At 42.8% G+C, this 16,715-nt stretch overlaps 1 protein-coding gene across 2 annotated transcripts in view; it reads left to right on the top strand.

The window, feature by feature from the left end:
* Positions 1-16,715, top strand: part of CFAP54 (cilia and flagella associated protein 54) — a 538,848-nt gene that overhangs the window by 123,879 nt on the left and 398,254 nt on the right. For both annotated transcript variants that reach the window (XM_077472059.1, XM_077472058.1), the window contains exons 13-14: positions 90-172; positions 13,385-13,522. In XM_077472059.1, the coding sequence (XP_077328185.1) occupies positions 90-172; positions 13,385-13,522 (221 nt within the window). The remainder of the gene's footprint in view (positions 1-89; positions 173-13,384; positions 13,523-16,715) is intronic.

The following is a 16,715-nucleotide window of genomic DNA, read 5'->3' as shown; positions in this document are numbered from 1 at the left end:
TTTATATACGACTACTGTTTTTACTGTTGATCAACTATAACAGCTTTTTTTTTCATGACTGACGTTATTCTGTTTATTTGTGTTGGCAGGTGAATCTGTAGAAAACAAGATTCCAGATGATTATGTTAGACTGGCGGAAACGCTCTATTGCTGCATTTGTAACTCTTTACAGGTCAGCATTACTCTGTGTTAGCTCTAGGGAAAATAGGACATAAATATGATTCAATTTCAGTGTTTGCCAAGAAGTTACAGTACCAATAAAACAGGTAGTGATCCTCTACAGTCTGGCTTCAATTGTAAAGTGCATTTTCCAGTACAGACAATTGTTTTATTAATAATTTAATTCTAATCTATTACCTATTAATTTCCAAAATAAAGCCAATGGTTATGAATGCAGTATTGAGTGAAACCTTCCATTCTCAGATCATGCAGAAATAGTCGTATCATCATAATCCACTGCAGCTGTTTCAAACAAACTCATTCGCTACTCAAAATGTTCAGCCTAAGCAGACTCAGTGACATTTTATTGATATGCAAATTTAGAATTTTTGTCAAAAGTCACTAACTAAGTCCTCACCTCCATCTTTAACTTTTCCTCTTAGCAACTGACATATATCTACTGCCTTGTAGGAAGCAATGGTTCATGACTGTCACAAAAAGAATAGAAGTGTCTGACATGCAGCCTGCTTTCACATGTTTGCATTGCTAGAAGCAAGATGAAAATGAGAAATAATTTTGTGTAGTCATCTTCTGTTAGAATTTGTATCTCCACTCTTAGATTGTTATAATAATTCAGCTTTACTTCTTAGAATTTTTTATTATTTACTTGAGTTCGTTCCCCGTCAGAGCCGTCTCCTGTCTAATCTCAATTTTAATAACAGCCGCCCATAAAACTGTCATAACAATGAACAAAGTAAAAGCTTTGTTGATTGGCATTTCACTCTCCCCTAGCAACCCGGGCAGAGTGCCAGTTATGAGACCTGAGCTTAGGTAGCCTCCATGGAAGCTTTACCCCCTGACACTAGGCTAACTTGGTCCTGCCAGGAACAGAAAAAAAGTACACAAACATTTCTCAGACGTAAGGATGCACATTTTTTATTCCATTTAGGCTCAATGCACATTGTTTCTACAGGCGTTTTGTGTTCTGCCTGTAGAAGCAGCTCAATGTTATCCTATGTATCCATGCACATTAGGATGATTACAGGCATATTTTGAGCTCAATGTTTAGAGGCAGGAAAATAACCCCTTCTGGTTTGCGTTTCTAAATAGGGGATTACTGGCAGTAAAAACGTTAAACTCTCCTAAACGCATCTAAACTTTGTACAAATAATGCTTTATATGAGCGCTTCTTACTGCCAAGAGAATAGACTTTTTTGAAAGCCCACTGTGCATGGAGCCTAATGCCGCTTACACATGACCGGACTTTCCAGCAGACTAGGTCCGACGGAATCAGTCTGTCGGACAATCCGATCGTGTGTGGGCTAATCCGATTTTCATTAAAAAAAATCTGACGGACCTAGAAATAGAACACATTTCAAATCTGTCCGACGGACTCAATTCCTATCGGGAAAACCGTTTGTCTGTCTGCTGGTCTGATGGACCAAATACGACGCAAGGGCAGCTATTGGCTACTGGCTATTGAACTTCATTTTTTAGTCCCGTCTTACGTCATCATGTTCAAAATGAACAGACTTTCGAACAGACTTAGTCCGTTCGTGTGTGGCCAAGTCCGTTCGTTTGGAAGTCCGTCGGAACACCGCTGAATAGGCAGTCGGGAAGACCGTCGGACCTAGTCTGCCAGAAAGTCCGGTCGTGTGTAAGTGGCATAAAAGTGGAAATATGGATTCTTACAAAGGCCCATTACTGATTCAGAAGAAGAATATATTATCAATGAAAAATTCAGTCATTAGGCTTTCCCTTCCAGTAATGATGGACCATTGATGGATGTGCTTGATATAGAACCAAATTGTTATCCATTCCTACCAAAGTCAAATAAAAAGCAGTAGTAGAACTTTCAGAATAGTAGGATTACACAGGCTCTAGCATGTTTGCAGTGTTTAAAGACACACACAATAAGCTGATTCAAAGTCACCCTCTAAACTTTCTCTTCGCATTTTTTGTTTGGAAACAACCATAATAATATCTGCAGCCACATTGCGACACACAGAAGAACTTTAAATAAAAATAGGCACCCATTTTATTTTTCACAAAAGAATTTGAAATTTAAATGAGAAATTATTGAATGCTGTGAGTGATAGATAATCCATTAAAGTATGCGTCACTGCAAACAGTCAGTGAAACTGACAAGAAATCAGTGAAACTTGACAGGTTTTGTCTAGGTCTGCATATAAATCAATCACAGGGACGGTACAGGGGGATTGCTCTCCTTCTCTTATTGTGAGGAAACACGGGGCTTGCTTGGGCTCTTGTCATCATCTCAAGATAGAAAAAAATTGAACGTGAATTTCTTTTTTTTAAAGGTAAACAGAGGATTACCAAATGATTTATTATATGCATGACATATAATATAACGTTTTTTAAATGGCCAGTTTATTAGGAAATTACTTTATATATCTGTTTTTTTATTTATTTTTTTAAATGTTTTGTAATGGATGTTGAAAGGCTGTTTGCACTGGGCAGCATTTTTTTCCCTTTTATATTTTTGAATTAACGATACAAAAAGCTAAAGTTTCATTTGAAAATAGAAAAAAAGTACAAAAAGAATACAGTTACAATAATATTTGGTGTATTTAATTAGAGCAAGTTGGTTTAAGTTAGGTTTGCAATATCACATCGTAAAATTGTTATGCTACTGCTTGAACTGGGAAAGACAATATGACATACGAAAACGTTTAATGCACTTACTTTAAATAAACTTTAACTAAGAGAAATTTAGGGGCTTCCTTAGGCTGGCCATACATGGTTCGAATCCCAGCCAGTTCTTGCTGAACTGGCCGAGATTTGAATCAGTAATGGGTGGCTGAATGTACCAAGTTGATTGATGAACTTGTGTACAACCAACCCGCCAGATTTGCTTCCAATTATTGCAAGCGGCTGCTATAGCTGCTAGCTCCAATCATTGTCTTCTCCCAGCGGGGACGCCCCCCAATCTGTCTGTGTTCATGGGGGAATTGTGAAAATGTATTTCTGCAATGAAATTCATGCCATCTATAGGCTGCCTTAGCTGCAATCCTGCAAATATTAGTTGCACGAATCTATACTAACATATTGGCTTCAGTAATTATTATTATTGTTAAAATTATTTTTTTATTTCATTGATAAACATACATACAACAGTAGGCCACAGATCATGCAGATGATGGACCTCAACCACTGGCTACAATACACCTACTGGTGTACATTTACAAGAAAAATAAACATAGTGAAGAAAAAGAACAAAAAAGCAGTACCAAAGATAACCCCCTCCCCCTTCCCCCAAAAGCAACAGAACTTTTTGCCTAGACAGATACAATCATTGCTTTAACCCCCAGCCGGAGGTACTGCCAGCACTATATGACACCCTGCGCAGTCTTATTGGATACTGCCAGTAATACGGTCCCCTCACCCCCCCCCCCCCATAGTAAAAAAGAAGAGCTGGTATGGAGAAAACTGCTCCCTACCCCAGAGTGATTAGGACACCAAGTACTGGTTAGCTAATAGCCACCCAATACCTCAGTTGTATTCACCTGCCTTCTTTTTATATTATTCCAAGGGTCAGTAGCTATAACCTTCCTGAAATTAGAGACCGTGTCCATAAAAGCCACCCAACCTCCTCAGATCTTGTCAAATTTAGTTAGTGCCCCTCTGCTCAATTAGGTGGCTTTGTAAAAGGGTAATGTTGTTGACCAGTGCCTTCCAAAACTCCAAATTTGGAGTCAAAGAGCTCTTCCATGAAAGGATAATACACTTTTTAGCATAGAATAGCAATAGGGTAAGGAGAGTCCTTGTTGCCCTGGTAGTAGCTAAAGGTTCCACCAGATGCAATCGACACACCTTAATGGACATGGGGATCGAAATAGAAGTGACCGATTTAATAAATCATGCAACAGCTTGCCAGTAGGGTTTGACCTGTGGACAGTTCCAAAATAAATGCATGAAGTTTGCTAGTGGGCTGAGTACCTCCAGAATACAGATTGTTGGTTCCTAAACATTTTAGCAAGTCTAGCTGGGGTGAGATAAATCCTATGCAGGAATTTATAATGGATTAGTCTGTCTCTGGTAGAAACCAGATACTGAAATGCAGTTCCCCACATATCTTCCCAGTCATCCCTGTCCAACCCCAGGGCTACAGCCTCCCAAGCCTGTCTTCATGACTCCAGTAATTTGGTCGTCTCCTGGAAGAGGTCCTTATATAGGCTGGAGACCGGTTTAGATAAAGACTCACTGCGTGTCAATAATTCTAGGTCGCTAGGCTCAAGCTCAAGAGGCTCTCTGCCAAATTGGGAGCAAAAAAGCATGTCTCAATTGAATGTATCTAAAATAATGTGAGTTTGGTAGGTCATAGCGTAGTTTTTGTCATTGAATGTCATTAGGGTTTGTTCACTACAATGTGTTGTAACGACTTAATTCCGTATTTAGTCCAAACTACCGGGTCTGGGTAATCAAAAAAATTTGATAAGTTGGGATTTATCCATAAGGGGAGATTGGGGGAAAGCTTACATTGACTAGGCGGCCTCAATCCCTTTTGTCTTAGACCATGCCCTTATCACTGAGCGCAAGGAGGGAGTCAGGGGATAAGGAGCCCTCAGACCCCTGTAGACAAGGTGAGACAGCGCCTCATATGAGCCCATACATGCAGCCCCCAGAGTCACCGGGCATCATGCGGTGGGGTAGTCAACCAACGGCGTGCCACCAGCTAGGAAGTATTTGTGGAAGTTAAAGGACGGCTAATTTAGGGCGGGGAAGCCTCCCTGCCACAAGAAGGAGGAAATCATACTGTCGATTGACTTAAAAATAGACTATGGAATCCACACTGGAGGGTTCCCGAGGGTGAATAATAATAAGGGTAGAATCTTCATTTTAATCAGGTTTATCTTCCCAATGAGGGACAAGGGGAGATTTTTCCAGGTGTGAAGTTTCTTAGATATAATGACAAGCAACGGGGAGACATTTGGGCGAATGATATCCGTCACTAAGTTTGTATTTTGGAGTCCCAGGTACTTAATTTGCGTTACCCATTGCAGGGGGTTGTTGGGGTCTGCCTGATTAGGCACTGTATGGGAACGTAAGAGAAGTATTTTGGACTTAGTCCAGTTGACCTTGACACCAGAGACCACAGTAAATCCTCCTACTAGTGATAGCGTAGCTTGTAAAGAGGGCCCAGTATCACTAATGAACAGAACTAGATCACCTGCATAGAGAGCTGTAGTTTCAGTAAGGGTACCCACCCCAATCCCCCAGATTTGGAGGCAGGAGCGCAGTGAAATTGCCAGGGGTTCCATAACCAATGCAAATAAACCTTGTGAGAGGCGGAACCCCTGTCTGGTGCCTCTGGACACTGGAAAGGCACCCGACACCCTGCCATTAAATCAGAGGGCCGCTACCGGATGATCATATAGCAATGATATCCATTTGCGGAATATAGGATCAAACCCTATGCATTGCAATACATGGGTCGTATGTCCCCAATCAATGGAATCAAAGGCCTTTTCCAGGTCAGAAAAAACACCAGAGTCCCCCCGATGACGTCTGCTCATCTATCTGAGTATGGGTATTCACCCTCCGGAGATTAATATCAGTAGCTTCTTTAAGCATGAACCCGGTCTGGTCAGGTGATACTAAGTGGTGCAGAATTTTTATCAACCTATTAGCTACCATTTTGGTAAGTATTTTAAGATCCATATTTAACAGTGCTGTAGGTCTATAGGAGGAGCAGAAGAGAGGGTCCTTGTCAGGTTTGGGGAGTAACACCACATGGGCTTCATAAAAGGAGGCAGGTAGGATCAATCACCACATGCTCTATAGAACATGCCGCCGCTTTTGGATTAAGATAGCCACTCCCCTGGCATATGAGGAGGGAGTAGAATGTATGTCTCTCTGTATCCAGTTCCTGTTTAGGGACAACATTTTGTTACCAGTTAAATGGTTTCTTGTAGGAGGACAATATGGGGATTCTGGGATTTAAGGTATTGAAAGACTAGGGAACGTTTGAATTTGGAGTTTAATCCACAGACATTCCATGAAAGGAGGTTAAGATCACTCATTAGGTAGGGTAGCACATATCATGGGGACAGGAGAGATATTAAGGATATCTGAGAGAAGGGGGGGGGGGGGGGACGACCTGGGCACAGAGAGACACAAAGAATCACATAGCAGCATTTGAACATCATATACTGTACTAGGCAAATAACAAACCCCCTTGCGTGAGCCTTTACGGCAAGCCACAAAAGGAAAAGAAAAGTACCCCAAAGAAAAAATGTTGAAAAGAAAAAAAGCAAAACAGTCATAAAAGATAACAGGTGAAAAACACAATGCCCTGTTTTCTCCAGGCGAACATACTGTAACCAAAAAGGGAGAAAAACCGCTGGAGAATTTTTAGTCCCAAAAACATCATAGTAAACAGTAGTTGATTTTTCCAAGAGTCCATCCACTCAGGAAAGAGTCATGGAGACGTGTAAGTGGTTCAAAACATTCAGAACTGTACCTGAGGTTTCTGCAGTAAACAGATGAATGGCCTCAAATTCTGTAGCATAGTCTACTCATCTGGAAAAGTAGTCACAGTAGGAGATCACGGTTCTAGCAGAGGCCCTTAAGAGCAGGAACCCCAACTCCCAGCTTCTTCCCATCAAGGCGTTAGGTAGACTTGAGCCCCCAGCCCCGGGCACTAAGCTTGCAAGACATGCACCCTGATCGCAACTCTAGGTAATGGAATCCAGCGAGTCAACCTCATCTGCAGGGAAATCAAAAAACTTTGCAGAACTATTATGAATCCCTTTTAGGCTGCTCGGATAAAGCATGCTATACACCAGGCCCTTCTCCCTCAGGATATCTGTAAAGTAGCGTTGTTTTTTCTGTAGATCTGGAGAGAAATCAGCATATAGGTGTATGATAGCATTTTCATATTTCAGCTGTTCAGGTGTTTGCGGGCTTCTGCCAGGATCAAGTCTCTATCCCTGAAGTTAAGCAGGCGAACAAGAAAAGCGTGTGACCATGCACCAGCAGGCCTCTGGCCAGTGGGCACCCTGAGTGCTCGCTCCATCATGTACACTGGGGACAGGAGCCGTTTTAAAAAGACCTCTGCAAACACCACAGGGTTGGGGCCCTCCTCGCCCTGCGAAAGCCCAACTACCTGGACATTGTTACACCTGAGACGGTTCTCTACGTCTTGTGAGCAAGCCATAAGGATTTTAACCTGCTGCTGCAACTCCACCACAGTTTGCGCAGTGGAGGCAGCAGTTGTTAAGGCAGTCCCTGAATTTGTCCATATGCTGCCTAATCATCCATATTCAATCATTAGGGCGTCAATCTTCCCTTCCACAGCTGACTTACTCTCTGCAATAGCTGCCAGGATTGTTGCAGTGGACTGTTCTCCCAGCAGCTCCAGTGCAGCCTATGGAGCCACAGGGGACCCTTCCGGATCCGATGCCCCAAACGCCGCCATCGAGGAGTCTGTCTGTACCGCCACAGGGGCCGGAGGTGAGAATATGACAGGCAAGATGGCCGCAGCATGAGTGTTCGGCGGCGGAATACAGGGGATGGGAGCGGCTGATTTACACTTGCCAGTCATAGGAAGGACCAGGGTAGCCCCCCAAATCACAGGAAGGTGTTTGCTCAGCAGGATGGCCTGGGAAAAACCGGGATGCAGGCGGATGGTGTATATGGTTGGCAGGAGCTTAGGCTGAACACGTCTATCTCTTCTCACATCCCAGCCACGCCCCTTGGCTTCATTATTTGAGTTAGTGACTTATAAATGCAGATAAGGACTTTCCCAGATCTTTGTGATCTGCATACTTGTTCAGATCTTTGACAAGTATTTGGTCCAAAGGGATAGTCAGGCACCTATGTTTTTCAGAAGGAGGTCAGCAGTGGTAACCTCTATATTTTAGTCAGGAAATTTTATTTTATTTTTATCATATATACTATTTTATATTTTATTGGGAAAAACATTTCTTCTCACGTGGCACTGCTTACTGCTTCTTGCCAAAGAATGAATAATTTAGTTTAGCCCCTCTTGTGATTCACTCTCTCATCAAACTGCACAGCAAAAAAGAGATCACTCTGCCACTGCCTAATTCTTATTTATTGCTTGGTGGACCTTGCTTCTAATTAGACAGAGGTGATGATGCTGGTTCATCATCTAATGAGAATACTGGAGGTTGAGAGGTAACATAGAAAGCTACATTACTGAACTAGAAAATAAGCTTTTCATCTGCCTGGCTGCACAGTGAGGCAGAGATGGGTAAATTGTCTCAACAGAATTACAAATCTGTTGGCAGGTAAAATAGTGCACTTATTATTGGTTCAACCATGTATTTATCTATTTTCCAGATAAATGCAATAGATTTCACATTAAAAAATAAGCTAAAAAATGCCCATCAGCCAGTAAGTGGAAATAAACCTCAAAAATACTTACCTTCACCTCCAGCTTTTGAGTGGTTATACTACTCATTGGCCACTGTCACCTGTCTCCCAGCTACTTCTGGCTGACAGATTTATGGCCTCTTGATTGGCCATAACAAAGCTCTATTTGTGGGGACATAAATTTTGTTTGTGTACAACGTTGTATGACTGCACAATTGTCAGTTAAAGCAACGCCTGTGATCACACCATGCATGTGCACAGGGGTCAGTCATTCTGGCACAGCTGGTGTGTTGGGCATGCATGCTGAGCTGCGCATGTGCAGTTCAGGTTATATTCAATAGAAGACAGCGATCAGGCAGGTGTGTGTTATTCAATCCTGCAGTAACAGCTGGTTCTCATCTGGAAATATACCTCCCAAGTATTCCCCCTTCCTCTCCAGCGGCGAATACTTAGGAAGGTTTGGCGAGCAATCAGGGAGGCTTTATCCATTTATGGCCCTATGAAGTTTACTCCACTGTGGAATGATCCTAATTATCCTGAACTATGCAAGCTACAGGGATTTTCCCTGTGGAGGCAGCAAGGGATCTGTTTTTTTTGGACAATTATACTCTAGTAACACTCTCAAGGCATATGATCACTTATGTGCGGAATTTTTACTTACACATAAACAATTCTATCAATATCTCCAACTCAGGCATGCAATGCAGACCCAAAAACAAACACTAAACTTAATTGTATCCAGTTCCCCGCTACTGCAGGAGGTTCTGCAGGTGACCACCATAGGAGTTTGATATCGAGAGTGTATTCAGTATTAACTCCTTCCCGCCGAGCGTACGCAGATGTGCGTACTCAGCTTTCGGGGGTTATACCGGAATGATGCCCGCAGCTGCAGGCATCATCCCAGTACTGTTTTTTAGAGTCGGCGATCTGCTTTCTAGTGATAACAACCGATGCGGCTAAAAGGTGCTCAACTGTTATACTGGAGGAGCGGGAGGGGACTACCTCCTCCCGCCACCTCCCGCCGCTCTTACAGGGGTTCCCGTTCCATCGGGAGCCCCGATCAACAAACCGCTGCAAGCGGCTTCATTCCAGCCTCCTAATTGTAAACACGGAAGCAATGTCATGACATCACTTCCTTTTTACTCGGCTGCCAATGGCGCCAGTTTTAAAAAAATATACAGTATTCAGAATCGCCGAAATCTGAATACTTTGAAGTGCATAAAGAGTACCTGTCACCACCTATTACTGTCACAAGGGATGTTTACATTCCTTGTGACAGCAATAAAAGTGATCAAAACATTTTTTTTTAAAAACAATTTATTAATTTTAAAATAAATAAGAATTTTTTTTTTAAAGCGCCCCTGTCGCCGCGAGCTCGCGCAGCAAAGAAAACACATATTGAAGTCGCGCCCGCATATGTAAATGGTGTTCAAATCACACATGTGAGGCATCGTCAGAGAGAGAGCTGGTGGTCGCCTTGGTGGTCCCTGGGCGGAAAGAGGAAGTGGGACAGGAAGTTCCCCTCCTAACGAAGCCCCCCCAAAAAAAATTACATGCCAAATGTGGCATGTAAGGGGGCGAGGAGTGATTAAAGCGGAAGTTCAATTTTTTTTGGGTGGAACTCTGCTTTAATGTAGAGTAGGATGGGGTTGGATGGTGGCAAGAAATCAGCTGAATCTTTGTGGTTCTCTTTTACTGCCAAAAGATCAGCTTATATGACACTTAACTGTCTTTGAGCAGCTCTCCCAGCCCATATTGATTCGCTTCAGGAAACTGATTGTTTGCAAACAGCGTGTTTCCTTTGTGTCTATTCACCTTTAACTGTAGCTTCGTCAAACACAGTGTTTGAATTACATTGTTCTATTTGATGGCTCACAATAATCTGTTTGTGACAGCCATAAATAAAAACTAGCCTAATATAAGAGTTTAATTCTTTCCAGTTACAACTGGTAAAATACAAATACACAATAACATTAAAAGCAGCAACAGTAGGTCATATGTATTTAAATTTGTGTCTACAAATAACACATTGCTATATTATCAAATACAAAATATATTTTATCTGCTGATTACACTGAATCACTGCATAATAATGTCTGTGTCCTCAATAGGTAAGGCATGATCTGCAATGACAAGCATTCATTATTACTTTGCAAAGGTCCCTTTATTGATTTCAGACTGTGCTTCTCCTAATATATAATTTTCTGCTTGAGAAGTGAGGATGAAAATATTGTGCACGCTTTTGCCCCCAATTGTATACCGTTAAAAAAAAAAATTGCCCTGTAATCCTATTGCTTATTCTCTCTGCACAAAGTATTGTTAGTTCCATATGGGTTTATATGCTGATTATAGCTCTCTTATTAGTATTTCAAATAATTCATACATGTTTTAATTCATCATATTCTGTCCCAGGTAGCAAAGTGAAGCTGCCCAGGAGTGCTGTTTCGCACATCAGGCCCACCATTCCTAGACTTACCTTCTCAGCATTCCTCCAAACATCAGTAGTATACATTTACCAGTTATTAATGTAACTCTTCTCCAGTAATTCTGTGTTCTGAACTATTTTTGCATGTTACTGTTGGCTGAAAATGGAGATATAACAGCCCAATATTCATACTAAAACACAGTATAAGATGCCGTATTTATCAGCGTATAACACGCACAGGCATGTAACACGCACCCCAATTTTAAGAGAGAAGTTTAAGGAAAAAATGTTTTCAAAACCCCCTTTACAGTACACAGCCCCCCATCCAGTACACAGCCCCCCTCTTCCATGCACAGTACACAGTCCCCCATCCAGTATACAGCTCCCCTCCCCAGTACACAGCCCCCCATCCAGTACACCTCCCCCTGCACAGTACACAGCCCCCCTCCCCAATACACAGCCCCCTCCTCCATGCACAGTACACAGTCTCCCATCCAGTATACAGCTCCCCTCCCCAATACACAGCATCCCATCCAGTATACCTCCCCCTGAACAGTACACAGCCCCCCTCCCCAGTACACAGCCCCCCTCCTCCATCCACAGTACACAGTTCCCCATCCAGTATACAGCTCCCCTCCCCAGTACACAGCCTCCCATCCTGTATACCTCCCCCTGCACAGTACACAGCCCCCCCTCCCAGTACACAGCCCCCTCCCCCTCTACAGCATACAGCCTCCCTCCCCAGTGCACAGCCCCCTATCCAGTTCACAGTCCCCCTGTACAGTACACAGCCCCCCCCATCCAGTATACAGCCCCCCTCCCCCTGCACAGTACACAGCCCCCCATCCAGTACACAGCCCCTCATTCAGTATATAGCCCCTCCCCCTACACAGCCCCCATCCAGTACACAGCCCTCCATCCAGTATACAGCCCTCCATCTAATATACATCCCCCCTCCCCCCACACTGCCCCCCCCATCCAGTACACAGCCCCCCATCCAGTATACAGACCCCCTCCCCCCACACAGCCCCCCATCCAGTACACAGCTCCCCTACACTCCCAGGAGACCCCCAGCCTCCTGGGACAGCACTGCCAGCATACTCTACAGTTAAGAAAAAAATCAGCCCTTTCTACACTGCTCCTCCTGTGTCACTCATATTGTAAAACAAAGCTTGCATATACCTCAATAGATCAGTTTTTCACTGACCTGGTCACATGACTGCTCTCCGCTGACATTACATAGATGGTCATGTGACCACTTTCCTCTTCCTCCAATCTAAAGCTACACTCAAAGAGGAGGAGGAGGAGTAGAAGGAGGAGGAGAGCAGCCAGAAAAAAACTGAGCTATTAAGATATTTACAAGCTTCATTTTTATAATGACACTGACACAGGAGGAGCGGTGTAGGAGAAGGGGCTGGCAAGTGATTTTTCTCTCAAATTTAGACTATGCAGGCAGCACTGTCCCAGGGCCAGGAGAGGCGGGGCGGCCGGCCTGACACACCCCCCCCCCCCAATGTGTGGCTTTCGGGGCGGACCACCTGATCCCCGCCCCTTGTTGGTAAAACATATTATCTGCTTATAACACGCAGGCACTGTTTACCCTCTGTTTTCATGGCAAAAAAGTGCGTGTTATACACTGATAAATACGGTAATCTGCTGACATACAGGACAACTTTGATAAAATATGTTCTTATATTGTTCACTTCATTAGGATCTATAGCTTTATTTCCTATAATTTCTAGGTTGCTGTATGTGCCATACAGGACAGCGTAAGTAAAATTTTCTTCTTTATTAATATTTACTGTATATGCTAAAAATAACGTTTCAGCATATACTGTCAATAAACACATATGTAGGTGATGGGGGCAGACATATTTGCTTAATACACATTCAACAGCACAGTGATTGTACTTTGCTGCTTCTCTTATTTCACTGCAAAGCTTCCAGACAGGCTCAGTTTGGAGACAACAAACTCTTTGCAGTCCATAAAGATGGAAAGTTCCCCCAGTGCTGTTGTCGGAGACCATGTGATTTTGACTGCCTAGGCTTTAGGCCACAATTGGAGCTCAGAAATTCTGACATGTATCTTATTGATTCATGAGATCTATGAATTTTATTGATGAGACCAATTTAATCCCTTGGACATTTGAGTAAACCAAAAGACTGTTGTTCATTTAGAAATGAGAAAATCCTTGATCACTGAAAGACATCAGTTTCAAACCACTATTAATCCTTTACATTCTAAACCCCTGCACAGATAGGCACATTCCCTGTCAACCTTTGACTTTTCTTCTTAGGCAGTTTGATCAATTCAGTCAAAGGTCATGTGTGTAAATACAGGTCATGTACAAGTAATTCCATAGGTATTGTTATTCATATGTGACTACATGTGGATTGTGGATGCTTGTTCCTAATTAACACAATATATGTTTGTTCCAGGATGTCCAGCCTGACAGGGATGTTGTAATTGATGTTATTTTATTTCTGTGGCAAAAATGCAAGACGGGAGTGCAGAGAATCCATACTGGTGCAGTTGATGGATCCAAATTTACGCAGAAGTGTGAAATGAACAGCAAGGTATGGTTGAATTAATAGGAATGCGTCAAATCCCTTTTCATTTTATTGCAAATTAAACAAGGTCTCTTTGTCACATTTCCTGATTGTAAAACTAACTTTTGCTAAGACATATATATGTCAGATTCTGGATTGAGACCCCAAAGGGGAAGGTGCTACTTGGTCTGATTGGGGGGTGAGCGCATAGTGTGACTGGTGGAGTATCCACTTGGTGTTAAGTCACTCATTTGTCATCATTCACTGTGGACAACATTGGTTTACAGAAGATATTACTGGATTCATGGACTTTGTCTGACATATATATGTGTTATAATTTTTGTACCCACTAGAGGTCATTGGTTGCACTTACCATTTTTTGTGATATATGGGGTCACCATTTTATTTTTATATTATTTTATTTTACACACGACCAAACTTTCCGGCAGAATAGGTCAGATGGAATAATTCCGTTGGATAGTCCATTCGTTTGTGGGATAGTCCGCTCGTTTTTCTTTAAAAAATTCAGACGGACCTAGAAATAGAACATGTTTCAAATCTGTCCGTTGGACTCAATTCCTGTCGGGAAAACCACTCGCCTGTATGCTGGTCCGACAGAGCAAATACGACGCAAGAGCAGCTATTGGCTACTGGCTATTGAATTTCGTTTTCTAGTCCATCACGTTCAAAACGAATGGGCTTTCGAACGGACTTTAGTCTGTTCGTGTGTGGGCAAGTCTGTTCGTTCGGAAGTCTGTCGTAACTCCATCAAAGTATGTTGGGAAGACCATCGGACCTTTTCTGCCGGCATTAGATTTAATATACAGTATAGCACTTATTTTAAATTAGTAGCGCGTAAGTACATTCCTTTCAACTTTTACTAAGGCCTTCCACAAAAATGCGGGTCCACCCCAGTCTGCTTTGGAGTGAAGTCGTTTCCACACACTTTAAACTATATTTTCACTAGTGTTAATTTTCTCCATAGTCAGACTTGTGGTGACACTAGGAGAATGGCTTCTTTGTGCTGGAGAAATGGGTCTGTTATGCACAACAAGACGGGATAGGGAGATTAAAAGTGGCACTCTTTTGTCTGTTAATTCTGTGGTTGCTAGATACCATGAGCACTTTGGGGCTGCTTTACACATAGTGCAACAAAGGGCTATTGCTCACAACAATCACTAATGATAGTTCTTCCTTGTTCCACTTAATGGATTGGTTGCTATGAATAGCTATATTTCATCTGTTACCCACCTCATAGAGTTTCCCACAGTTCATGGAGGGTGCCGTAGTAAATTGGTGAATGGTGTCACCATATAATCATATGGAAAACATTATTTTCACCAGCACACCTTGGTATAGTGAAAACCTTGTATTTTATTCACATAAAGCAACCGGCATCACAGGCCGACATTTTAGGATCTCACAGGATCCCTTACTGCCTTGAGAAAAGTATCTTGCGAGGTCCTGAATCGGTTTGTGATGGCTGTTGCGTTATAGGAATAAAGGATACGATCATTACAATACCAAGATGTGCTGGTAATGATTCTTTTTTTTTCTTTATAGTTTCTATTAATGACATCTTTTTTTGCAGCAGTTTTAAAAAATCAGCTCTGAATGTTCTTACGGAAAACCATATCTTTCAAATTGTTGTGTTAGCATTCTCCTTATAAAGACAGGTCCTGCCTTCTGGCAGCATGAACTAAAAGCATGAGAATATGTTATCTTCAAAGTAAATGACATTCAAACAGATGGTCATTGACTTACTGGGAAGAGTCTTGTGGATTGTTTTAAAAATGAAACACCTACTGTGTGTTTAATTTCCTTTCAGAATTTAAAATCAGGTGGCAGACAGCTAAGTGCAAAGTTATACATATATACATACAAATTACAAAATATATATACTGTGTCATTACTGCTTTACCTATTGAAGAATTTGTAATTCTGTTCCACCAGTCTTTTGATTCATATACCTCTGCCACACTGCACAACTGGGAAGAACACTGTATTCACCCTAAAGCATGCCATAAATCATGCAATTTTTTTCCCTTCAACCAGTATTTATGATTCTACTACTCCCGTGTCCCTTGATGAACGCCATGAAAATTATTTTTACAGTGAGCACAGTTTGCCTGAATTCAGCTTAAAGCGGAGGTCCACCCTAAAATGGACCTCCGCTCATCGGAATCCCCCCCCCTCCGGCGCCACGATTGGCACCTTTCAGGGGGGAGGGGGGTGCAGTTACCTGGATAATCCAGGTAACTGCACCCACTTCCGGGATAGCTGTCTGCGGAAAGGGGCGTAGATTACGCCCCTTTCCGCAAGTGCCCGCCCCTTTGCGCAAGTGCCCCGCTGCCTGCTGGGAAACACACAGATCCCAGAGGCAGCGGGGACCGTCCTGATTGCGCCGCGCGCATCGCGCATGCGCAGTAGGGAACCGGGAAATGAAGCCGAAAGGCTCCATTTCCTGATTCCCATAGCCAAGATGGCGGCGGCAGCACCCGAGTGTCGATCTAGAGATCGGCTTCAGGTGCCGACATCGCGGGCGCGCTGGACAGGTAAGTGTCACTATTTTAAAAGTCAGCAGCTGCAGTATTTGTAGCTGCTGACTTTAAAAAAAAAAACAATACGCGGAGTCTCGGCGGACTCCCGCTTTAAACATGGCTAGTATCCTTAAAGTGGATGTAAACCCAATTTATGAAATTTGAGCTGGGCTCATATATCTGCAGTGTTCTTCAAAGAACTATGGCCTGTAGCTGTCTCCTGCTCCATTCTTCTGTTATCAGCTTGAAAACATCTGACAAGTTCTCCTTCACATATGATAAAAGCAGCCTGAGTTTTGTGCTAGGGAGGATGCTATAAATAGACTAGCAGAGCCCTGAACTTCAACCATCGGCTCTGAAAGTCTCTACCTATGAGAAGAGGGGGTGTGTGTCTTTCCTCCAATCAGCTGTCTTGGCTGTATGCCCAGATTTCCCTGCAGTGTTGAACGGGAACAGAAAATCTCCTTAGACAATCTGAACTTTCTAAACCGTATATAAAGCTGAAGATAGCAGATATACATGTAAAACTTATGTAGAGAGCAGTGGCGACTGGTGTTCAAAATTTTTTGGGGGGCACAAACAAAATGAAAAATACTGAAACCCCCCATCAATTGTAGCCTCACTGTGCCCATCGATTGAAGCCATTGTGCTCATCAATTGCAGCCATCGTGCCCATAAAA

The sequence above is a fragment of the Lithobates pipiens genome, unplaced genomic scaffold (genome assembly GCF_037356315.1).
Source record: "Lithobates pipiens isolate NorthernLeopardFrog02 unplaced genomic scaffold, aLitPip1_a1.2 Scaffold_8, whole genome shotgun sequence".
Lineage (NCBI taxonomy): Eukaryota > Metazoa > Chordata > Amphibia > Anura > Ranidae > Lithobates > Lithobates pipiens.
The sequence above is the reverse complement of the archived record's forward strand: the minus strand, read 5'-3'. Positions and strand labels throughout refer to the sequence as shown.